Source organism: Zeugodacus cucurbitae, chromosome 5 (genome assembly GCF_028554725.1).
Source record: "Zeugodacus cucurbitae isolate PBARC_wt_2022May chromosome 5, idZeuCucr1.2, whole genome shotgun sequence".
In the NCBI taxonomy this organism is placed as follows: domain Eukaryota; kingdom Metazoa; phylum Arthropoda; class Insecta; order Diptera; family Tephritidae; genus Zeugodacus; species Zeugodacus cucurbitae.
The window spans coordinates 1,602,749-1,628,717 of record NC_071670.1 but is presented as its reverse complement, the minus strand read 5'-3'; the positions used below and the strand labels follow the sequence as shown (position 1 = coordinate 1,628,717).

General features: G+C 35.7%; 1 protein-coding gene and 1 long non-coding RNA gene across 22 annotated transcripts in view; one reads left to right on the top strand and one right to left on the bottom strand.

The window, feature by feature from the left end:
- Positions 1 to 25,969, top strand: part of LOC105212642 (uncharacterized) — a 98,039-nt gene that overhangs the window by 67,791 nt on the left and 4,279 nt on the right. For all 9 annotated transcript variants that reach the window (XR_008471556.1, XR_008471553.1, XR_008471555.1 and 6 more), the window contains one exon: positions 13,983 to 14,151. This is a non-coding gene — a long non-coding RNA (uncharacterized LOC105212642). The remainder of the gene's footprint in view (positions 1 to 13,982; positions 14,152 to 25,969) is intronic.
- Appl_2 (amyloid-beta-like protein) overlaps positions 301 to 25,969 on the bottom strand; it is a 137,982-nt gene continuing 112,313 nt past the window's right edge. For 6 of the 13 annotated variants that reach the window (XM_054232386.1, XM_029040543.2, XM_011184754.3 and 3 more), the window contains 9 exons: positions 13,992 to 14,130; positions 12,324 to 12,545; positions 10,551 to 11,131; positions 10,336 to 10,488; positions 8,479 to 8,628; positions 7,701 to 8,371; positions 7,499 to 7,643; positions 7,263 to 7,442; positions 301 to 6,779 (listed from right to left, as the gene is read on the bottom strand). In XM_054232386.1, coding sequence (XP_054088361.1) covers positions 6,675 to 6,779; positions 7,263 to 7,442; positions 7,499 to 7,643; positions 7,701 to 8,371; positions 8,479 to 8,628; positions 10,336 to 10,488; positions 10,551 to 11,131; positions 12,324 to 12,545; positions 13,992 to 14,130 — 2,346 coding nt within the window. In that variant the 3' untranslated portion in view covers positions 301 to 6,674. The remainder of the gene's footprint in view (positions 6,780 to 7,262; positions 7,443 to 7,498; positions 7,644 to 7,700; positions 8,372 to 8,478; positions 8,629 to 10,335; positions 10,489 to 10,550; positions 11,132 to 12,323; positions 12,546 to 13,991; positions 14,131 to 25,969) is intronic. The other 7 variants (XM_011184763.3, XM_011184757.3, XM_011184761.3 and 4 more) reach the window with 7 other exon arrangements.

The window sequence follows — 25,969 nt, the reverse complement described above, 5'->3', positions numbered from 1 at the left end:
AACAAGCGCAGGCATCCTAAAGGATGATTACTACTCATTAACTAAGTGACGGCACTCCATCTGGTATCGCAAAGGACCAAAACTGGTCTATGTGTGGCTTTTTAGCCTGCCAGAGTAACCTAACATTTATTCGGTATTGGTTTGGCAAAGCTTTTTTCAATAGCCGGCTGCTTCCATACTCACCTTAAGGTATATTTCTTGCAAATAAAAAGAATTCTCCATTTTGTTTTTTGTTTTTTTATTTTATTATTTATGCAAAATATTTCGAAAAAAGAACACAAAAAATTCGAAAGAAAAAAATTGTTGTATGTTACTTTGTTTTTGTTTTGTTGTTTGTTGTTTTTTTTTGTTGCATTTGCATTTTGTTGTTGTCTCTCCGCTGCGGCACCACTGTGCGCCCTCTGCTTCACACTGTGTGTGTGTGTGTATACATTTATGTGTATATGTGTGTGTGTTTGGTTGTTTGACTATTTTTTCTATTATTATTGTTTACACTGAATTTAAATTACCATATTTTCATACATTTTTCACCACTTACAGTTTTTTTACCACTTAAAGACTTTTTTTGTTTTTTGATTTTAAATACTTAATAATCCTTGTTTTTTTGTGGTTTTTGCTAATTTCTTTAAGTGTACGCGCGATACTTTCCACTCTGTTCCCCTTGTTGTTTTTTTGTTTTTTTTTTTTCAGCTGGAAACATCAACTTATGTGTTAGTTACATAATTTGCTTCATTTTACTCTTTAAATTACATTCTTCGCATTTCCATTTTGCGCTGAAACATTTTACAATTACAATTACAATTACTTGCTGCATTACAAACACAAATACTATGGAGACAAGTACTCGTACATGCGAGTCAAGTACTCAGCTTGGCTCAGTTGCAAGTGTGGGCGTGTGTGGTGTGGAAGTGGTCTACGGTTTTTTCGGCTTTTTGGTAGAAAATTTCGAAAATATGGATTTGTTATCGCAAAAAAAATTGTTGAAAATTTCTCTCAGTGCATTTGCAAAATGTATCGCATGCTACAACATTTCTGCACACCATTAGTTGCTGCTTATTGTTGTTGTTGCAGCGTTGGCTTTTCTGTGGTTGTTTTTTCGCTACATTTTTGGCAAAAAAGTGTTGCCAACTGTTTGTAAATTAAATGTTTTTTAGTTTTTGTTTTTTTTTTGTTGTGGCGTTTCCTGTTTTGTTCCTGTAGTTTGGGGTTTATTTTCGCTTACTGCTGCTCGCTTGTTGGTTAGGCTTTAGCTATTGGTTGCTTGTGGTCGCTAGTTGTTTTTGTAGTGTTGCTGTTCATGTTGTTGTTTGTGGGTTTTAAATATAATATATTAGCGTACAATTATTGTTGCAATTACAATTGTCATTGAGTACATTCACATATATATGTTGTATATATAATATTTTTTTGTTTTTGTTTTTTTTAATTTTACTTTTAAATTTAATTTATATATATAGAATTTTTTACTTGTTGTTGTTGTTGACTTTATGCAATAATACAATATATAATAATTAATTATTTAATAAATGTTGTTGTTTTTGTGTATTTGATGCACATTTGAAATGAGAAACACAAAAACAAAACAAAAGGAGTAATAAATATTTATTAAATTTTATTTTTTTTTTTAATTTTTTTTTTAAACAATATACATATAATATTTTTGTATGTCAAGCATGTATTACAAATGAAAGTTGTATTTTTTAGTTTTAGGGGCTAGGGAGAGCGACGTCGATAAACAGTTGCGAGCTTCATACTTATTTTTTTTATTAATATTTTTTTTGTAATTTTATTTTTTTTTTGTAATTTTTAAATACAGGCTACACTCTGTATTTTTCGCAACTTAATTTTTTTTTGTGTTTGTAAATTAAATTACTTCTTGATATTTTTTATTTTTCTTTTTACTCTCTCTTCTTGTTTTGTGTTTGTTTGATTTGTGTCTTTCTCCTTTATTTGCTTTAAATTTTTGTTTTTTCTTTTATTTTTAATTTTATTTGCATTTTTTAAGTGTATTTTTTTTAGTTTTTTTATTTATTTATTAATTCACGCAGGACGGGGTTTTTGCTTACAATTTCTTTATTTCATCAGCTGTTTTGTAGGCATTTTACATTTTATTTGTTTTTGCTTTTATAAATTTTTTAAATTTATTTCTACGCTCTTTCCTCCACGCTTCGCTTCGCTAATTGTCAGTGTAAATATCAATTGTTGCGGTCGTTTGTTGTTGTTGTTATTATTATTGATTTATTTATTTCATATATGTTTTTGTTGTTGTTGTATACTCTATATATATATATATTTTAAATATATATGTATGTATGTATGCATGTTGTATGTGTTGTTATGGTTTGCTATATAATAAATGAACATAAAAATATTTAAGCTTTGACTAGGTTTCTTAGGTTTTTTTGTTTTTGTTTTTGTTTTTGTTTTTGGTTTGCTTAGCTTTGCTTTACTTAATCGCTTAGAGTTGCGTTGTTACGCAACTAGTTGTTACGCAGTTATAGTTTTGCTTTTTATTTATAAATAATTTCTTTAGCAATATTTCTTATATGCATAGGGTATTTGTTGTAGAATTGTGGTTGTTCGCTATTTTGTGTGTGAGTGTTGTTGTTTTTGCCCGCTTGTTAGTGGAGTATTTTCTGTTTTTTGGGAATTTCATAAAACGGTTGAGAATTACAGCGACGAACGACTAAAATGAAACGTTAAAGCGAGAGAAAGCGTAAAAACTCCAAAAAGCAGCAGAGTGCGTATAAACTGCTTAACTCCGTGAGTGCGAAAGAGAGCGAGAGTCTGATAAAAAGCTTTAAAGCTTCAAAAACAGTTATATTTCTATATTTCCTGCAATTCTCAACCGTTTTATGTTGCATATTTTGAAATTTATTTTTCGAAAACCAAACAATGTCACCGTTAAAACGTAAATTATCTATAAATTACAACGCAAAAAATGCTTTTCATTAATTTAAGTATAAAGCAAACATTCAACATATCTGTAAACAAGTATATGGTAGTCTTCAAGTACATATCTACATATGTAAATGTTATTAAAGTCAAATGATACACTTAATTAAACTATTTTTATTGTTTCTTTTTTGTTTACTACAACTACGCTTTTATCTCACTTACTTATTCGCTTCCTTAAGTTTCAAGTGTTGATTTTTGCGTCTGATTAAATTTGCACAAATCTTCAAAACTGTCTTTCTCAAGTTACGAGTCATTAAATTATATAATTAAAACACTAAATTAAAATATATACTAAATGCTAAAAACTATTATTTAATAATAAATAGTATAATGAGAATTGATATGAATGCGTTCGTTTTACGTATAGGAAATGAATATCGTTTCTTTTTGTGTGCCTTATCACTTTAAACGCTGATTTGTAGCGATAGATTGCGTGGGCGTGACCACCAGTAATCTAGTTAGCTAGTAACGATAGACAGTGTGTGTGTTAAGTGGTTTTCTACGCGCTCTACTACTTCCAACTGACGCCATTCAAGCTTATCAGTAGGTGGAGCTACTAATAGAGAACTATAATATACGCCCATGAGCTTTTGGGTGATATGAAATCGCACTCTTTGAATACAGGCAAAACGACTTGGAGTTAAACAGTACACGCTTGACGAGCCACGACTCTAAAAGTTTAAGGGAAGTTCTAACACATAAAGCTTTTACAGAGTCACATGATCCATATTATTTTAAATCAAAAGCCTTCACGTAGCACTAATTTTCAACAGATTTGCTGCACAACGCTGGGCGCACTACGTCTCTAAAGCTTTTGACAAAAGTAGTTTTAAGCTTTCATGGATCAAGTAACATATAAAGCTTTTAAAAGCTTCTAGATCTTCCACTATTTTGATTCAAAAGCCTTTTAAAAAGTGCTTATTTAATTGTACCTTTGAGATAATTTAGTGGGTCTTCTCTTAGTACGCCAGGGCTTTTGAAAACAATCAAAACTATTTAGAGTTGAAGATCTACGCCTCGAAAGCTTTTGAAGAACAATGTTTAAAGCTTTCAGGTTATTGCTAATATATAAAGCTTTTTAAAACTTCTCGAACTTGCACTGTTTGAGTTTCAAGCATTTTTCTAAGTGATTTTTTTTATAAAATTCCAAATTGATTAAGTTGAAAGCTCATTCAAAGCATTGAAAGCTTCTGCTCTTGAAGCGTAAATTACATTTTCTCCGCATCTTTCCTCCAGTCTTTTATTGGAAATATACTTTTAAAGCTCTTTTTTAAGCACATGGGCATTAAAAGCTCCCTTTAAGCTCGCACAAAATGCTCTCACTTAACAAGCTCGTATTTTTTGGTATGTCAGTAGTGCTTGTGTATGTCAGTAGGTCATTGTGTGTAGTTTATTTCTTGTATTTGAATGTCTTGAGTATAAGAATAGCAGCAGGCGTTTTTATTCAGTTATGTACTCATGTTTTATGCGCTTCATTTCATTACCTTCAGCTTTTGCGTTCCATTTATATATATATACATAGATTTGTGTATATATATATAGATATATAGAGAATTCTTAACCAGCTAATGCTAAACACTTGTTTAATCATATTCATTTCTTACAGCGTCTTAAGTGATTAATGAAAAGCAGGCGATTGTTATTTTTGTTGTATTTATTTGTTAGAAGTAGAGTGAGTGAAAGTTGCATTTTATATATATGGATATATGTATTCATAGGCGTTGTGAGCTTTTTAAAATTTCCTTTCCACTTTCACAAAAAATTACACTTAATTTAATTATTAATTTGATTCACCAAAACTCGTTTAATTAACGCAAACTTTCCTGTTCCGTCTCTGTGTGTGTGAAAGTTTTCATTCATGTGACATGAGAGAGCAGCTTTTTTGGATGCTGTGAATAGCTTGAACTGCCTTTTCCAATGATTATCAATGCAGGCTAGTCATTTCTTTGAGTTTTCAGGCATGATTTGGCTAAACGTGTTTTCCAAAGCTTTGTTTGAAGCTTTTTAGAAAATTCCTGGTAAGCTCTCACATTTCACTGTGCTTTCCCTATATGAATTTACAAATATTGTTAGCTGTATGTGATGTTCTTCATGCCTTTTTCTTATAAAATATTCTAAAAAGCTTTGAAAGCTTTTAAAGGTTTATGAATGTTATGTATTGGAATTTTTTTTGAAGTTACTCGTCGTTAATTTAAACATTTATCAAGTAGAGTTTTTTCTTCTACAAAAGAGCATTTTGGGAACACATCAGCGTATACGGTATTGACTAACTAATTCTTCCATGACTCTTATTGTCTACACTTTGCAATTTTCTTGATCTTTGCTTTAAGCTCCGTTTTGAGCTCTTAGCTGTCGCTCCGTTCAGTAATTTTTGTACATTTCCTTTAATTGGTTCATCTGTTGTTGACTCTCTCTATCTTCAGCTCTCTCTGTATACAACTATCTCTCTTAAAAGTACCGTTGTCGCATTAGTTAGTTCAGTTCCCCCTCTATACACTCTTTTCTCTCTGTTTACTTCCAAAATAATGCAGTTTAAATCAATCTGCTTTCAATTCTCCCAGCCACTTGAAAGCTTTAAGCTCAAAACTTTCTATTTTGTAGACTTTCACACACGTTTGCGTACGGAAATGCATACTCATTGTCATTCTTTTCCCCCTCTAACTGTTGTTTTGGTCTCTCTTTTGCGTTCAGATTTATGATTTACGTAAATAAAATTGGCTCACACCTTCATTTGCAAAATTTCGAATTCCACTTTTTGCTTAAAATTAATTTGCTTCTTTTTTCTTCTTGATCTTTTTTATTTACTTAAATTTTAATACATTTTACTTTTAGTTTTTCTTTACTCTTTATTATTATTACACATAATTCTTTTGGTTTTTAATTAATACTTTCTAAACAAGAACAACATACTTTTTGTTTCTGAAATGTAGAGTATGAAAGAATTGTGAATTATTTTGAGTTTTATTCCACCCATTGATTGATTGAGTGTTGACTTTGAGTGAGTGTGTTGGCATATTTTTGGGTGAGTGGTGAGTGAGTAAGTGATTATGGTAAGAACTGTATGCGTTTGTGAGTGTTTTGTGAGTTTGAGTACAATTATCGAGCTGAAATCATTGTTTTTGAGCTCTTTATTTTCAAAATCTCTTTTTATTAATTTCTCTTCTTCTTCTTTCAAATGTTCGCCTTCTGCTTCCTTCGTTTTTTCTGTTCCATCTTGTTTTGCTTCGCACTTCTATTTCTTTGCTTTTACTATTTGCATTTATTACAGTTACATCTTACAACTTTGCTGCCCTTTCACTCTCTTTCTATTCTCACTTTCTACATACATTTGTTTGCATGTCATGTTGGAACTGCGCTCCGTTTTGTTTTAATTTTATTTTCTTAAAATTATTTTCATGATTTTTTCTTTTTGGTTTTTGGAAAATATGGTTTCTTTGTATAATTCACGGGTTTTGTGGTTGTTGTTTTTTATTTTTGTATGACTTATTTGTTGTATTTATCATTAGTTGTATGTATAAGTGGGTAATGATGATAAAGCAGGCTTTTTATAGTGGGAATTTATTTATTTTCATTTTTCTGTTTTTCTTGTTTTTTCGGGGGTAGGGGCGGGGCTTACTCTTCCTTTAGTGGGTTTACTGAGTTGTTGAGTGCGTTTACAATATTTGCAAATTTATTATTATTTTTTATTGAATTTATATGTTTTTGTTTTGCTTCTTTTACTCCTTCACCTCGAAATATTTGTATGTTGGGTTCTCGTAACCGTTGATTTGCATGTTCGCCACGATCTTCTCCTCCGGTACAACGGGGTGTGTGGTGGCGTTCTGGAAATGTGAAAAAGTTTGAGTTAATGAATCGTATGAGATTAAAAAGTGGAATATATTGAAGACTGAGTATAATATCATTGAAGTGAAAGCTTTCGCTCCCAGCAAGTTTCGACTTTATTGATTTTAAAATGTTATATTGCATTGAAACTTGAAGATAGAAAGAACGTTTCTTATACTCTCAGCTGCATAGCAAATTTATTCTGATGATAATGTTTCCAACGTTGCCAATTTTCAGTGAAAGTTTACTCTCAAGTTTACTATAGGTCCTGGCACCACAGACTTTTTCTATTACATATTGTTTCATTATTCTAAATATTTTGATTCCAACGTTGCCAATTTTCAATGAAAGAAAGCTCCACAGACACCACTTTCTATTATATATTGTCTCATTATTCTAAAGACATTGTTTGCAACGTTGCCAATTTTCACCAAGCATTTTCATTTAGCAGCATAGAGTTTTCGCTCTCGAGTACAACTCACCTGATCAACTTCAATGAAGCCCTGCGCATGTGGAGAGCGAGATGTTCTCCACTTGGCCACAGCGACACCAACAAAGATGGCCGCTAACAATGCAATGCCGGCGAAGGACAAAGTGAAGTAGACATTGCGTCCCTCCTTGTTCGCGTGCGTGTGTGCGAATTCGCGACGCAGCGAGAAGCTCTGCAAGAAACTCTTTAGTAAACTAATCACATTACAGTATAACAAAAGTGTTTTACCGATTCGCGATGACCCAAATCGTGCGACATAAAGTGTTGCACCTGTGGCTCAGCCTCTTGGTGAGCGACGGCGGCAGCGACATCCTCTACGGCGCGCTGTACGGCATCATCATCGACTGTGGGCAGGACGGTTTGGGTTTTGGTGCTGCAATGGAAAACATTGTAGAACATGGATTCGTGTCTGTATTTGCATGGTACTCACCTGACAGTGACATCGGCGTACTCTTCACCGCCGGTGCTGTCCTTGTCGCTTTGCGCCAATTTAGTGGGATCTGCAAGTTGACCAATCTCTTTGCTGCTCACCTTGGAGTCACCAAGTGCTGCAGTGGATGAGGAGCCCGACATGGACGAGCCAGCACCACTGGCGCCACCATCCTGCTCGGCTTGTGACTTCAATAGCTCATCAACCTTCTTGGCCTCCATGCGCAACTTCTCTTCACGTAATTTCTCACGTTCAGCGGCGCGCTGTTCCTTACGCTGCTTCTCGGCCAAACGTAGACGTTCTTTCTCCGCCACTTTACGCTCGATCTCAACGCGATATTTGTCCAAAATGGCAGCCTCCGCTTCTTCGCTCATGCCCAACGATGAGCCGGGGATGTCGTCCTTGCTGCGTAGCGCCAAAATGTAGTCGTTCATCAGTTGGGAAATTTTGGCAGACAATTCGGGGTAACGTTTCAACATGGTCATGGATTGGTTGACGGCGCGATCGATATCGATGAGACGTTCCAGAGTGCGTGGTCGTTCTGAGGCGGCAGCTTCCAAACCACCTGGACCGCCGGAGTTCAAGAGATGACGATAGTGGGCCAAGGCATGAGCGCGATCCTTGTGCAAGGCGCGCAAAAGCTTCTGCAGACACTTCTCGACGTGGTGAGCCTGCAAGTAAAAAGATAATTTGAAGTAGGCAGCAAGTATTAGCAGCTCAGAATTGCGTTATTCCACTCTGGGCTTGCTGAGCTGCCGCGCGTTGGTGGATAACTCACATTTGGTGGCTGTTCGGTGAGCGCTTGAGTGTAGCAGGTCATTGCTTCACGTTTGCGCTGATTGATGTGGGCCAATACGCGTTGCTGATGCATGGCGGCCAACTGATGCTTCTCGGCGTTGCCTTCCTCCTCGAGTGCCTGAACAGAAGTCTAAAATTACATTCCCATATAAAGACGTATAGCACATCAAGAGAGAAAGAATCAATCAGAGAGAAGAATGAACGAATTGCAATTTTGTTGTAGGGATTGATTGGTTGATTTTCGAATTTTGCAGTGGTGGGAAAAGTTTTGAGTTCTTGAGTTAAATCAAAACAAAAATGGGAACATGTTAGTGATGATTTTTACGGTAGTGGTGGTGGTGACGTAGTGAGTTCTGATGAATGGCTACGCTACGTATACTTGATACTAGATCGATGCTCAAGCATCTGTAGTGAGTGATGACAAAGTGACTTTCTCAGGTGAATTTTTCACATTAGTGTATTCGATTTCAACGTTCCGACATGAAAAATTTGCTGACATTGACAGAAGATTCAGCTTTTTTAGTTTGTTTTCACTACATTTACATTTTTTGGTTTTGCTGGTATAAGAGGAAAGCTTTTCTGAAAGTTCTATGGAAAGAGCTTCTTAGTTCTCATGTAAATTTTCGGTAAAAACGAAATGCCTCGTTAAAGAAAATTGTTGATTGATTTATATTACACGAGTTTAATGCAATCAAGTAGTGGATTGATGGCATTTTTTTAATAAGCTTGTAAGCTTTCACAACGTGAGCTTTTGTTCAATTGCGGTGTAAAAGTAGTTAAAGTTATCTTAAATTGTAAATATTTTGTATTATTTTTTTATTTTCCTTTGCGTTGCTTTTACTTGATGAGCTTTCAGGTGTCTCATAAGCTTTCACTAAAAGCTCAAATATTAAATCATCTTTTTTTTTATTATTAAGTTTTAAACTCTGTGTAGAGCTTTCACAACTATACTCCTTTGAGTTTGAATATCTAAATCATGCTCAGCTAATTAGTTCAATAACTCAAGCCAGACTACATTTAAAGGGATAAAAGCAAAACTTTTTTTGAGGGTTGTTAATTTTGTATCGCTTAATTTATAAATTAATCACAGCTACAAAAAGCTTCCGATCTGATGTCTCTTTCGCTCCCATTTGGCTTATAATAAATAGGCAAAATTAAGTGCAAAATGTGCGAAAATGAGTTAAGAATGAGTAGATGCAAAAACTTAGCTAAATATATGAAAAAGCTAACTTAAAATGTTAAGATGACGGAATTGAAAAGCTTAAATTGAGTATGAGCACTATTGAAAATAAAAATGTAGATAATGAATTATGAGAAAAGCGACGCGCTTAGTGAGAATATTTCAAATTTGGCAAGTGAGAGCTTAAATCGTACGAAAGCTTTCAAAAGCTTTTTGTTTGAGAATAAATTTATTTTATTTTATATAAAATAAAATATGTATTTGTATATATTGAAAAAGCTTTCAGAACAGAGCTTTTCAAAACTATGAAAAGCTTTTTAAAAACGTTTTAGCGATGTTTTTTTTATAAAATGCTTTTACGAAAAAGCTTTCGAACTGAGCTTTTTATTTTCGATGATAACTATAATTTGAAAAGCTCTCACTAAGCAGTTGACTGTTCTGTGGCCATGCATTAAAATGAAAAAATATGTAATAAATGAGCTTTTAAAGAAAAGTGCGGGAAGAGAAAGAGTGATATTACTTTCACATGCAATGTTGTGCCCGTTATAGCTACATGTTGATCTAAATAGTATGTGTGTTCTTGCATGCATATACCCACACACATATCTGTATATATACTACATAAATTAATACCATTTGAGAGCATTTCCCACTCACCTGGAAGCGTGCTGTCATGCGTTGTTTGAATGTCTGTGCTTGCTTGGGATCAGCCATACGCATATCCTGGTACTTCTCCTCCAAATCGGACCAGTCCTTCATGACACGGGTGACCTTCTCGCGATGCGATTCCTCGAGGCGCTGTTGGGCTTCCTTGTTTTAGAATATGTTCGGTTTTGTGTTGATAAAATGCACATTGAATGGAGTACACTTACTTTTTGACTTACTTTGTAGCTCTGATGCTCGTAGTGCGGATCGAAGTGGGTGAAGTATGGATCGACGGTGGGCTGGCTGGTGGATGGTGCTGTGGGGAATTGTTGCTGTGCTGTCGCAGCGGCTGGCGCATCAGCCATCATGCCAGCTGCGCCCTTAACCACCGACTCAACACCCAATTTGCCCTTTGCACCACCCGCCTCATCTGCGTTGGACTTCACCGCCGTTGGTTTCGCGCCGCTTGAGCTACCATTCTGCAAATCCCAGCTGTCCGACTGCTCTTCAGCTGCACCGCCACCATCCTCCTCGTAGTTGTCCAAGTCCTCGCCAGAATCATATTCGCCATTCAAATCATCAGCATTCGAGCTATTCGCCTCACCAGCAGCTGCCTCATCGGCGACCATTTCGTCCTCCTCATCATCGCCCATCAGGTCATCCTCATCGTCAAGGTCGTCATCGGCGCCAATATCTTTGGAGTAGTTCGAGTCATTGTCGTCATCGTTAGTCACATCCACATTGCTGTTGGTAATCTCAGCTGGGGCGATAACGGGTAGGTCGGTCTTCTTTACGCGAATCTCATCGGCTGGTGAGTTGCGTAGGGAGATCGGAAGAGAAAAGTTTTGTTAGTAAATTATGAAATCTTTTGAGGGTTCATTTGGGAAAGTGTAGGGGTTGTGGTAAATTGCGGAATGAAGAAGGTAGCCCTCGAAAATCAAGATATGCGAAGCGAAGTTATTTAGACTGGTTTACGTGGGATATAACCAGAACTTCGAGGGTGATGAAAGGATGAGAGGTGAAGAAGACAGAGTGCATGTCTTTTGTGGATAAGTTGTGTGAACTCTTAAGTTTCTTGCCAAAAGTTGAGAGAGAAATAGCTGGGACTCGCGCTTAACCGAGAGCAAAGTTTCGCATTTTCTTCAACCTTGGAAGGTAAATGAAGTGAGTACTGCTGAAAAGTGGAAATCTCTGGAGGAGGTATTTTCAGGAAGAATAATTAATTATTTGATAATATCCGTCCGAATAAGAAGGATATGGCAATACCCTTTTGAAACATTTTCGGGAGGGGAAAATAGGAAAGGAAGCTAACGGTATTGTCAAGAGTACAGGCCAAAAAATGACCACAAAAAATCATAAAAACTCCACCGCAAGTGAAAAAATCGTGAAATTGTTAGTTTCGACACACAGCGTTGCATTTAGTGCAGATATCATCAGTGTTTGTGGCAATGCTCAGCGCGGCAGGTGGTCACTGCTGGCATTAAAATTCAATTATGCTGCTGTGCATTCACTATGCGAACGCACTTATTGATTGGGGATTTGAACATGTGGCAACTACGTGGCTGGCAAGCAGCGCTGAAAATTCATTTCGACAAATTTGCGAACTAAAATGAAAATGGAAATGCTTGCAACAAGCAAACTACTGCTGTTTTGCCAAAAATTTCGCTCCAAAGAAGCATAGCAGAGAATGAGGTTGTTGTTTAGCGCTTTTTGGTGTTTGTTGTTGTTTTTTCTTCGCCAACGCTCTAACATTACCGCGTTGATTGATTTTCGTTGTTTTCGTTTAGTCTTTGCTATTTATCTATACACCAGCCACTTTAATGGTGACCTATATACGCTGTAACGGTACATATATATAGTTATATGTATTTAACTCCCACCAGCACTAAGCATAAGCACCTTCTCTCACTCGCTTCAATTGCAATTTAACCGCTATGCCCCCACTTTTCCATTCGCAATTACCCACGTAGAACACTGCTTAAGTCTTTGCATATACTCACTTTTGAAATGTTTCGGACAGCAAACGAATTCCACACCCGAGAACAATGAAATACCACAGGGCAGCAACATGGCGAAGCTGCGCATTTGCATGCCGCGCTCCTGACAAGCGGCAGCGCCGGTCTGATTCCATCTAACGAATGGCCAGCAACGTGAGGCGTTGTGGATGTGATCGAAGAGACAACCTTCGGGCACCAGTAGAGCATCCGATTGGAATGGTCCTTCTGAAAGCAAGTGTATAATGTAGCAAGTGGAAGAAATTGTCCGGTAAACGGTTGAAAAGTGGATAATATAAAAATGAAAGAGAATATCGGGAAAGCAGAAAGAGATAGAAAGAGAGGGAGATAAAGATAGAGAGAGAGAGAGATGGAAGTGGGTGAAATAAATTAGTTAGTTGGTTAGCATAATAGAGAAAAAATAATACTCCTATAATTATAGCGTGAATTCTTAATTCTATGTGTTCTATGTTTTTTCTATATTTCTGCTGTATTTCGTTTTCCCCATTTTTAATAAAATAGTCTATCTGCGATATTTTAGAAAATTTGTTGGGTACTATATTCCTATATTTTACTTATATAATCTTTGTACCATAATTTTTAGTTTTCTTCCCAAACTATAGGCTATAATTTCGTTCTTTTCTATAGGCAATTCCATGTTTTTTTCTCACGCTTCATATAAGTTTTACTTCGAATTTTATAATACAATGCCATATAAATTATTAACTTTTTATGTCTGATTTTCGATGTTCTATGTTTTATATTTTTTACTCTTATTTTATTATATTTTCTGTATTTGATATCCAAAGATATACATATGATACACGAATTTTATAAGCTGATCTGTAATCTATGTTCCTATATTCTAATATTCTATGTTTGTAAAGCATATTTTTAATTTATTACTATATGCTGCACTTACTGAATTCCAAAAACAATTTCGCATTTTATATTCGATAATTTAGGAAAAATTCTATGATTTATATTCGGTGTCTTAGAATTCAATATTATGTACGACATTTACTACATTCCAAGACCTATATATTTCGCATTCGAAATCGATATTACATGAAAAATTTAATTTCAAGCAAATTCACTTTCAATCCGATATTTTGTATGTATTTTTGGTGTACGGAATTGCGATTTTAATTTTCAAATTTTATTTTTTTTTTAATTTTAATTTTCACTCGAATTGCAGAACCTGCCTGATATTCTATGTTTTTTTAATTAAATATTAAATAAAGCATATTTACTGAATTCCAAAATCTTTAATCACTTCCTATATGTTATATCCTATAAGCCATTCTATGATTTATGTACATTCTATGTTTTTAGAATTATATATTATATGCGGAACTTAATACATTCCAAGTGCTACATATATATGTATATTTCGCTTTCCAAATGCGATATTTTATGAGAAATTCGATGATTTATATTCTATGTTTCTGAAATCAATATTACATGTAGATTTTACTGATTTCCTAAAGCTTTATTTCACATTTCATAGTCCATATTTTGAGCCAATCTATGATTTATATTCTATGTTTTTGCTGTATATTGTGCATTTCTAAATTTATGACTAATTTATTCTATCCAATCCATCAAATTTATTATACTTTTGTTTCCTCAAGCTCATTATTTTTTATCCTTTCTCTTTCGTAGTTTACTCACCCAAGCAACGGAATGGTTTGATCCAACGATGTGCCCCTTTGCATTTGGCCGAATTCAAAGCGCCCTGACGACACCAGCCGCCGATTTTCTGATAATGCGAAGATTCAACAATATTGGTGATGTCACGATTCGGATAAGCCTGCAAGAAACGGAGTAGAGGGTGAGTAAAAATATTTTTAAATTATAAAAAGCGGTAATGATTAAGATATTAGAGGGTATATGTATTTTCTCTCGGTGGATTTGATATATAACTGAAAAAATAATTGGAATTTGCAGAGAAAAATCTCTCTTTGACGATTTCTTATAAAATGATAATGGTAGAATTTTTCGATAAATTTTTTTTTGTAATGTTTTTGAAAGAGCCTTAGCTAAGACACACACTCAACTTATGTCACTGCTGACCGGTGTCTCACACGACATCATTTAATTCACTAGACTATAATGTAATCCTTTCTTCATGTTGTTGTTGTTAATGGATATATTGCGGTTTACAGTTCATTTTGCACACAAAAACCAACAACAACAACAAGGAAGAAATTTAATTAGCAATTAGTTGAGCTTCGTATGAATTTACCGTTGAGGAAAGTGGCATTGAGACGGACGCTTATTGATGCTGATGCTGATGCTGACCCATCAGAGTTGATGATGCCAAATACGTAAAGAAATTTAATTGGCAGAATGCGGTAAATAAGCGACTGTCAGTTGAGATAAGTAGCTTGAAGGGAGAGATGTAAAGCTGCATATGTGCGTGTATGTGTTTGTATGTGTTTGTGCGTGTAAGTGATAAAGTGTTGGAGCGTTGATTTGCAATTTTGGGGCGAAATGCAACACTGAGTGAGGCGCTTGGGTGTGTGTGTGTGTGTGTGTATGCGGGCAGCATGTACAACAACCTTGACACGACATCATCATTGCACCGTAAGGTGTATGCGGCAACCACAACAAAAACAATAACAACAACCACATTAATTGAAACAACACAACGCTGACAACGACAAATGACAACAACAAGTCAAAATACGGTCCATTGAAATGCAATGATATCGACACTCAAGCTGGCGCTTGCTTTTGAATGTGTTTGTGTGGTTGCTGCTGGCAATAAGCGTGCTGCATACAAGTACACCAACAATGAGCAGATATAGCAGCTGCTGCCACGCATTCCTCCTTCCCTTCCCTTCAACTCTCCAACAAAAGCTTCTTATTGCTTGCGGATATGTGTATGTCCGTGTGTGCCTTCGCACGTGTATCATGCACTCAGTCACTTCGATTACAAAATCAATTTGTGCACCACCTTAACTCGCCGCCTTGCTGCTTTCCGCTTGCCGCCTTGCATTGACAATAACGATGACAGCGAACCGCCACGTACGAGCATGTCAAGGCAAACGCATTGGATGGATGAAGAGCTGTATCCAATGCAACGCCCGCCTGCCAGCACTTGAAAGTGATTTTGTCTGATTGTTGTTGTTGTTGCTGGTGTAAGCTGAACTGTGCCGCTGGCAGGTGGCAGTTGGCAGGTGCGTGCATGCGTGCGTTTGTCAGTCTGTTATTGAGCCTGTTAGCTGCGTTTCCAATTACCCGCACGCATATAAATCACGGTGCATGCAATGTAACGCCTAAAACTAGGCAATATTTGTGGACAGTGGGTGGGTGGCAGGCTAACGGCTACAGGTTGTGAGGCGAATATTGCAGCAGCTGATGCATAACAAACGACCGCAAAGGTGCAGCAGCAGCGGAGCGCATAAAGGACACGAGCACACTGCCTCACACACACACATGCATATGTATATATATATATATGTATAACAAATGCAAATTTATAGATAATAACCACAGCTGTAGCTGTGCGGCAACTGTTGCGAATTACAACGGTACTTTTTAATTTAAATATGCTTGTGTGTGCGTCTCGCATGACAAACAATAAAATTAATTTTGTCATCTAAATTTGCAACAACAATAATCAGCACATATTCAGTCCATACCTGGCCTGCATAATAAACTCGTTACAAACTCGCACAAACACATACATATATATAGTATATATGTATATATATGGCCAACCACATGCACTATGCGCTTCAAATTGCAATGGCATTACTGCAGTTGCTGAAATTTATTAGGAAAATGCGCTCGTCTCATGTGACTGTGACAAGCAGCCATATACATATGTACATATGTATATATGTATGGGTGCCTGTGTTAGCGAGTGCATACGTGCCTTTGCCACACAGCTATGCTATATATTGCTGGCACGTAAGCGGAAATACACATATACTCAAGTGAATTTCTATATTTTTAATTATTTAAACGAAATTGGTGCATTTCGGCATTTCGGGACTAGAAAATTTACATATGGGATCCCGAAATTTTTTTGTTTTTTTCAAAGTCAAGTTGAAAAATTCATATATTTACTGTAATAATAGTGAGAAAGTACAAATATGCATACATGTTTTCGGGATCCCGAAATTTTAGTAAATTTGCTCCGCTCTAAAATTAATAAATTATATTAATTTCTAGGTTTATTATAGTATTTTTTGTCATTTCATTGGAAAATAATGAATCCCGTGTATTGTAATTCCGATACCGAAATTTCGGGATTCGAAAAAATCCGCTTTGCTGAACATCAGCATCAGATACCTATATTTTATACATTTTTGTATATATTTTACTCCGCATAGGCATTTATTGTGCTGCTGCTGTTGTTGTTACTCATACGCCATGTCGTACCACAGCAATTTGTTGAGGCTTCTACAAAAATGCTATAAATACGTGTTCATGCATGTATGTAGCTATGCGCATACACATTTCTGACACTGTTATAATGCGACAGCAATAAATCAATAAATGTTCGTTTGGCATATTTGTCGCGTTGCAACATTATCGTTCAATATGCTTGCGCAATAAAAAAAAAACAATGGCAACGCGCTTAAATTGCAATTTATGGCTTAGCTGTGGAATATTTTGAAACTTCTGTTGCAGAGTTTCCAAACGATTTTCATTATCGTTCAGTGTTGGGGAGAATATTTTAAATATGCGCTAGTATTCTAACGGGAGTTGTATCCTAAATGTATGCTACAAATGATAGTGATTTTGAGGTTTAAATTAAGGGGGCCTGCTTTAGAGGCTTCAAAAAATCGATTTTTTTTTTGCGTAAATCACTTCCTAAACTATCCAAGAATATGTCTCCAAAATTTCAGAACAAAATTCGGATTATTTCCGGAGATACAGACGAAATAGTGAGCAAGCTCCGAGCAGGTATACGGGCGGCCGGACCGCCTGGAGCCCGCTTGCTCCACCCCTTGATCTATTATGTATATTATAATGAAAAGGGACGTAACGGTCTTTCGAGACAGCTTAACTGTCTATTTTTTTAAGAGTCCGAAGGACAGTTATATGGAGCAGGAATCGCTGATTAGCATATTAATAGGGTAAGTTCAAGAAATTTACGATTTTTTGTGAACGAAAACTTTGACACGCGATTTCTTGGATTTCCATTTATAAGATTTTTTCAAATTGGCGGGCAAGTTGCGTTGTATTTGGAATTCAATTCTCTTCTAGGTGAACCTAAAATACATTAAGCAAGTTAACATTAATCCGGTTTTTAAACGATTTAAAGTAAATTTTTTTTAATGCATTTTTTTTTATTCTGCGAAAAATTGTTGAATTTGAGAAGACTCCTCAAATATATAAGAATAAATCCTAAAAGTTTCATTTCAATCAGACATCTCTTTATTTTCCAAAAAAATCCTTGAAAATATAGATTTTTTAAAGCCTCTAAAGCAGGCTCACCCCGTAATTATTTTTCTTGTGATAGCTTCGAATAGTTTTTTTTTTTCATCAATATTACTTCGAGAAAATCTCCTCTCTTTCGAACCTTTCGTTCCGCAATAACATTCATAGAGAGTATTTTGCTAGGAAGGAGAAAATGCAGAGCTTGTTCTTTAGTTAGAGCTGACACTGATCTTTAAGGACACTCTTCACAAAGCCATCACTATAAATTCTATTTCAATTTATTTGAACTCATCCACACATGCATACGCCTTCACAAAACCGCTGCAACCACATCTTTACAGCTCATCTCACTTAATCTTCCACGCTAATAGAGAACACTCTGTGGCCGCCATGCGCCATTCGCCATTCGCATTCGGCCGGGCGACCAAACGAGCCAAAGCCAACATTTAGCGGTTTCATGCCGAAGATGCGTTGCTCATCAGTGTCGGCATGCGACCCTTTGAAAATGCACTAACGACCGTGACGCCGGTCGGAATGCCGCACAATTAATGGCTTCGTTTGTGGTTGGTCAGTGATAGCTGTTGGTGGCCACTAAACAGATTGCAGGCTGCATACATAATTGCAGCATATAATTGGGTTGAATGTGCAGAGAAATGCATCTATGTGTAATATATTAGAATAGCAACGAAAAAAAGTCGAAAATTTGCTTCCTTCAAATTAACTAATATATTAGTTTCAAAATAATACCGTTAAATCACAGTTAAAAATTTAGAAATATTTATTTTTAAACATTTTAAGCTTGCAGCTATTAATTCTATTCATTTTATTGAATTACTTTTGAAAATAGCGCAGTTATGGTCGATAATATGCTTGATGCGCCTGTGGATATGCTATGTTTTTTATGTGTTCCTTAAATTTGCCCTCTTTTCGTGAAATTTTAGTGAAGTGACCTAATATTGCGTAGTTATGAATATTTTTATGTGGAAAATATTCAAATTTCACACTTTAACGGTTATTTTTAGTATTTTGGTGCTAAAACTTTGAAAAGTTCTTTACTTCATGGAAAGTTTTGTTGATAAGTTGATGACTTTTCTCGCATTTTTGATAAAATTAAACAAATCAGATCAGGAAATATATATTATACGGTGTAACTCGCTCTATAACTTTCGCCGTTTTTTTTTTGTAATTTGAACGCTTTATTGTATAAAACGGTTACAAAAATGTTATTCAATATATTGGCCGTCGCTAGCTACAACTTTTGACCATCTTTCTGGCAGTATGCGTATTCCGTGACGACAGAACTCTTCATCTTTCGAGTCGATCCAAGTATCCATCGAATTTTTGACTTCTTCATAAGAACTGAAGTGCTCCTTAGCTAGACTGTGTGCAATCGATCGGAACAAGTGGTAGTCAGATGGAGCAACGTCTGGAGAATACGGCGGGTGGGGTAAGAATTCCCATTTTAGCGTCTCCAAATATTTTTTGAGCACCTTTGCGACGTGAGGCCGAGCATTGTCATGCTGGATAATGACTTTATCGTGTCTTTTCTCGTACTGTGGCCGTTTTTCTTTTAGTGCTCGGCTCAAACGCATCAATTGCGTTCCGTATCGATCTCATGTGATGGTTTCACTCGGCTTTAGCAACCAATTCAGCATCTTCGAAAATCTTCTCCCTTCCACCACCATGCCGGTCTTCGACTTCATAATCACCATTCTTAAAACGTTTAAACCATTCGCGACATGTTCTTTCACTTAGGACAGCCTCACCGTACGTATCCGAAAGCATTCGATGAGCCTCAGCCGCACTTTTCTTGGAATTAAAGAAGAAAAGCAAAATATCCCGCAAATGTCGAGAATTCGGCTCAAAAAGTGACAGTCAGTTTAGAATAAGTTTGGGATGCAAACAGATCTCCACAAATATTTTGTTGGGTTAATGTTAACACAAATGTTCAATATCGATATAAAACGATTTAATCGATTTAATCGACCAGTGCTTGACCCTAGAGACATCTATTGGAAAGCGGCGGAGTCAAAGTTGTAGAGTTTTGTATTTGTCTAAATCGTATTTTTATAAATATACAGCTGAACTTGCTTAACTCTAATCACCATAATCCACAAAAAACTAATAGAAGTTCGAGTTATGTAAAATCAACTGTATATATGTATATTTATACATATGTATCTCTTAAGTCCACTTGAAATTTATATATGAAAAAATCATTAATTTATATTGTTTTAATATTTATACAACTTTAATTGTTTACTCAACACGCTTACATGTGTAGGTATGCACTTTTTTATATGTATTGGTGTTTGCTTAAGACCTTCATTTCACTCTTCTCGTCGTATCCTCGGTCGACACGTGGCTTGACATTCTTTTTTTCCAATATCATTTATTTGACCAAAAGTAAGGTGGCTATATGCTTGTTTATATGTATGTAGGTGCTTGTGTGTGTGTGTGAGTTTGTGTTATTTTGCTCAACATTGTCAGCGAGCGAACAAGTGTATTTGTTTGTTCTTGTTTTTGTTTTTGTGCGCTTGTAGTTGCTGTCTACTCATGCGTGCTTACAAGGTAAATCCACTTGAACTATTTCGCATTTAACCACTTTGTGTCATCAGCAGCGCATATAACCAATATGTATGTGTTTATATGTGTGTGTGTGTTTATGTATCTGCATGGAGATGAGTTATAAAAACAATCAAGGAAAAAAAAGTGAAATAAAAATAAAATGACAACGGCAGGATTCACTCACATCGAATGGGCAATATGTTGCTGTGTACTTATATATGTAGAGGTAGGTGTGTGTTTGTGTTTAAATGCTTGCTGCATGTGACATGCATTTATTGAAAATAAAATATGTGCGCATACCGAAGAACAACACAGAGACACACACACACATACATATATACTAAATTTGCTTTTGTATTGAAATTTTCATATGTGTGAGTGTGAGTGTGAGTGCTGAGCCAGTGGCTGGAATGTATTCACGCGCATCAACAGCGAGCGAGGACACATTGTTGACAAGACTTTTACAAAAGCAAAAAAAAAAAACAACAATTTGCATACACCCACACACAGACACAGAGTCCACACGAACAGCCCCGCATTGGAAAAAGCGCTAGTTGAGTGAGTGGCAGTGTCCAAGTGGGCTGAGTGTGTGCGAAGTGAAGGCGACACTCTACAACAACTTTTATAATGACATGTGTGCGTGTGTGTGCGATTTGAATGGCTCTGGACAGGTGCAATACGCTCATTAGCCAAACATGCTACTAGCTACTATGGCGACTGAAGCACAACAGGACACAAAAAAATAGTGTGTATAAATCACTAATAAGTAGCCGAGTTGTAGAGCTGCGCTGGAAAAAAGTGCAATTGCTGTCAGATGAGAAGAAGAAGCAGCAGCAGCAGCCAGAGCTTTATACAAATACTTTATACTCGTATATGTGTATGTGTGTGTATATATTCGATGGGTTGTGGCCGCTATTGCGGTACAAATGTATTCTGCTGCATCAGGGCACATTTGGGTCGCCAGGCAGGCAGGCAGGCAGCCAATTCAGTAGCTAAGCTTCCCCACAAGCAGAAATAAGTGCTGGGTAAAATGGGTGGATTGGAGGTCTCAACCCAAAATGTCGTTTACATACAGATGCATAAGTATTTTTGCTTGTATATATAGCAACCGTGTGCGTGTGTGTGTGCTGCGTGGCGCTCAGTGAGGCTGAAAATCACAAGCTCCTACTTTCTATGTGGTATATATACTTGTATGTGTGTGTGTGTTGCTGAAATTAGCCACAAATGTTGAAAAACTTATACAATTTAAAGGGCAGGCAAAGTTGTTGTTTTGTTGGAAATTGTTGCAGAAAAACTGGCAATAAAAAAATCAAATGAAAGTCTGGTAGAAAAAAGCTCAACAGAAGGTTGATTCAAAGAGGAAAGTATTTCTAAATCGCAAAGTTGTTTAGGAATTGTGGGCAGACAGAGTGAATGACAAACAGATGAAATTTTTGACAGAGGGATGTAATCTCAAAATCATTTTTTTTTATTTTAGTGAAGACTTTAATTTTGTGAAAAAGCTATATATAAATGCATGATTTAGATTTTTTTTAATTTCATATTTATTTATTTTTTTATATTTATTTTTGAGTCTTACGAATTTTCTATTATGTATTAAGTTGATTTTTTATGATTTTTAAATTATATTTTATAGAATTTAATGTTATTTTCATTTTATTTTTATATAATTTTTTATTTTTTTTTTTAATTATATTTTTATTAATTAATCTCGATATATATAATTTGTAATTATTTTAATTTCATATTTTATTATTTTTTATTTAATGATTGATTTTTAAGAATTTATTCTTTTTATTTTAGTTCTATTTAATTGAATAATAATTTTATTTTATTTTATTTTATTTTTCCTTTTATATAATTTTTAATTAATTTTCTTTAATTTTTTTTAATTTCTTTTATTAATTCTTCTCTATCTTATACGCTAAATTTTTAGCAAAAAATCTTATAATAATTTGCATCTCAATTTGTGAAGTATTATAAGAATTTTGTATTTTTGTTTTATATTTCTTAATTCAAATGTTCAAAAAATCCCTATCCTTTTTCGTTCGCTTAATTTTGCTCTCTTGCAGCCACTTTCATTGACCTTTTTCCACCTCCGCCGCCACTTTCACTCTTTAAGACAAACTTTCGCTCGCCAACTGTTTGAACGCCGCACATTTTTTTGCTTAATATGCGCATTTGTTCACCGCAAAAATAGAAAGAAAAAAAAAAACAACAAAAGTCTGCATAATTTATGCGCCAAGCGGTTGGCCTGCCTGTGCCTCTGTTCCCCCCGCTGTCAGTCAGCTGCATGTGGGTCGTCATGTGGCGTAATTAAATGATGCCGAATTCAGTGAATTCATTAAGCGCCGCCGCCGCTACCATCTCCGTTGTGGCTGCTGCTGCGCTACTTAGGCTCGCGCGCCTTAAAGCATGCTACGCCACGGCAATTAGAAAAAGCGAGACTAAAGCGCTAGCATATCATAGCCATTATCTTCGTTCGCCGGGCTGCCAGTGGTTGGTAGTGCAACGGCTGGCGTGTGCTAAGCACTAAGAGAAAACAGAAAAAAAACACGAATGACACGACGAAATGACAAGCGAGACGGTGTGGGGGGTGTGTGCAGAAAGAAATTAATGTGGCTGAAAAAGCTGAAAAAGTTTCGCAAAAATGGCGTTCCGTAGTTTTTTTCGCTTCTCATGGGTATGCGCCTAAAAGCTGGCTATGCATGCAAAGCATGTTCCTCAATCATGTACCGTTACACATACACAACGTTGCACATGCATACCGCTTCTCCTTGTGTGTCGGCTTAATCTATTGCTCTGCTTATTTTGCTTTTCCACTTGATTATTCCGGCGCTGCCGTTATCGTTTATCTCTTATCTGCATTTTTTCTCTCACTCCGCTAACTTCTTCATTTGGTCAATCCTCTGCCGTACATAGTGTAGAATCTTCCTTCCACTCACCCTCCTCCGCTCCGTATTTCCTAATTGACTGACTCCTTAATAACTTATTTCCCTTGTTGGTCGTCATCATCTGACCGCTTTTCCATTTTCCTTTCCACACACAATGCCCCGACCTCCCCTACCTCCTCTGCTAGCACGCCAACTGGTTTCTCTATCCAGTTTTTAGTTCCGTCCCATTTGTGTTCCTATTTCCTCAACTACTTGCCTTCGCTGCTCATTAACTTCCCTTCCCTCGCTTCCTTAACCAGTGTCCTCTTTTTGGGCACTATTCATGGCGCTTATCGACCCCTCTGCATTGCTTGGTATAGTCATATGTTGCCTTAATATTTAAGCCATGCTATTGTGTCTTTAAATAGTTAGTCACATTTTGTCCTGGATATCCAAGAATTGGTAGTAAAACACGACACAGCTTGGACCTTCCCAGAAGGTAGCCTATACAATTTCAGAATTGAATCTTCTAAGCATGACTTGTATGAGTATTAAATATTGTACTAACTCTGTGAATTTGACGAATCTTCAACAAAAGAATTTTCAGACTTCTTTCTGAGAATATGAAATTTAAAAGTTTTTGACACAAATGAATTTGTCGCTCAGCACAAAGGTATGCTACACTTTGTTTTTTTTTTTTTAATTGGCAGAGTATTTTGTAGTTTTTTGTAGAAATCTCTGGTGTGGGTCTGAGTTAGTCCAAGATAGTTTTGCGTGTAGTTTTAATAAAAATTTAATACAGTATACTCAAACTATTGATATAAATGAGGCATGAACAAATTGTAGCCTACCTTTAGGATTGTATACATTTTTAATTAACATACAGAGACCGTTATAATGCAGTTTCCATTTATTACTATTTGAAATTGCAGTTTTACAGTTTTATACATTTTTTTAACTGATTTACCGTTAAAAATATTTCTTTCATTTCATTGTAACTCGAATAAACAATCCATAATTGATTTCCTTTTAGCTATTATGCGCTCGCTTTGTTTTTTTCTCCAGCGATTTCCGGCACAAATAACGTAAACAATTAATTTTTCAATTAAAAATAAATATGTACCGTTAAATATGCCGTTATTTTTTTATTAGTGATTTAAATATTTCATTACTTTTGCATTACGAAGAGTGAATTGTTGTGTTTTTCCGCCCTCTTCCCTCGCCAACATAATCTAAAGTATTGTCAACATAAATGACAGCGGTGGTGGCAGTGGAGAGGTGGTTTCTGGCAAATCGAAATTGAAGTGTGTGCAAAAAACCAAAACAAAAATCGGAAAAATGAGCGCATAATAAAAATCAATTTCAATGAAAAGCACTTAAAAGCACCGACACTTATTGAGTGCACAAACAACAACAACAAATTGTTGTATATATGTATGCTGTTGTTGCATCAAATTTGCATGTGAGGCCGCTGCAATCAATTGCCTATCAACAGCAGCCACGGTCGCGACAATGCAACGCTCGCTGAGGGCACAGCCGAGTCAATGTTATCCAGCGCACTGGGCTGGGTCCCAATGCGATCGCTCGCTGCTGGGACTTAAGGCTTTTTTCGCTCTCTCTCTTTTTTTGTTGTTATTGTTGTTGAATGGCTGCTGGGATTGCTGTCAGGCGCAGCAGCGACATCTAGTGGCATTTTATGAGGCAATTAAATGTGTAGCGGCGAAGTGGCGAGAGGGGAAAGTGAAAAAAAACAAGGAGGAATATAATAAAAATTAAATAATAATCAAATGAAAAAATGTGAAAATAAAATAAAAATAAATTTAAGAGAAAAATGAATTATAAAATATAAAATATAAAATAAATAGATTAAAAAAAATAATCAAAAATTATATAATCAAAACTAAGCGTACGGAAATTAGAGACCCTCCAGCTATAAAACTAGAGAAACCAGTAAATTAAAAAAATATAAAAAACTGATTATCATGTAAACGAATGTAAATCACAAATCATAAAATTTATGCGCGGAACTATTGCAATTTATTGTCTCGTCAGCGTGGTTGTGTTCTCTTTCAAAAGTATGTGAGAAAAAATGACGGAAAGCTCGAGAGAGTGAGACCAAAAAGTAAAAAAAAATGCAAAATAAAATCTCGCTGACATACTTTTAGGCGCTCAGACACGTTAGCTAGCTTGGTGAATATTTCATTATTGCAATTGACAGCTGTTGATGTGTGATTTTTTCCAAAGAATCAATGAATCTGCATTATTTATGTGTTATTCTCATGGGTAGGAGAGGCAGTGCATGAGCGCAGCCAGCAATAATTGAGTAAACAACAAAAAATTATTTAAAAAAAGCAAACAATACACTTGTTTGATTGAGTGCAGATAGAGTGGGGAGGTGGGGAGCATAAAAAAATTCGAACAATGCTGTGAAAGTGTGCATAGTAAATTAACGAAAAACAAGTGTTTGATACGAGTAGTAAGGAATAAATAAAAGAAATTGAAAAATAGTTTTTTTCTTTCTGAAATGTCAAGTCTTGCTATTTGTTTTGGACGAAGCGCTGATAATTTGCATCAAATAATGGTTTATTTGCTTTTAAAAAAAGTGGAAGAGTGTTAAAGTAATTAAAGAAATGCCAATACTGGTGTATGCTTCATAAATAGCTTAAATATATGATGTAAAAAATTACTTTCTTCATACAATACATAATAATTAACAAAAAAATTCAGTTTTGTGAGTAATAAAGCGTATTTGAACAGCTTTAGCAGTCCTCGAAAGACTCTGCTGCCAGAAAATCTATTTCTCAAACCACT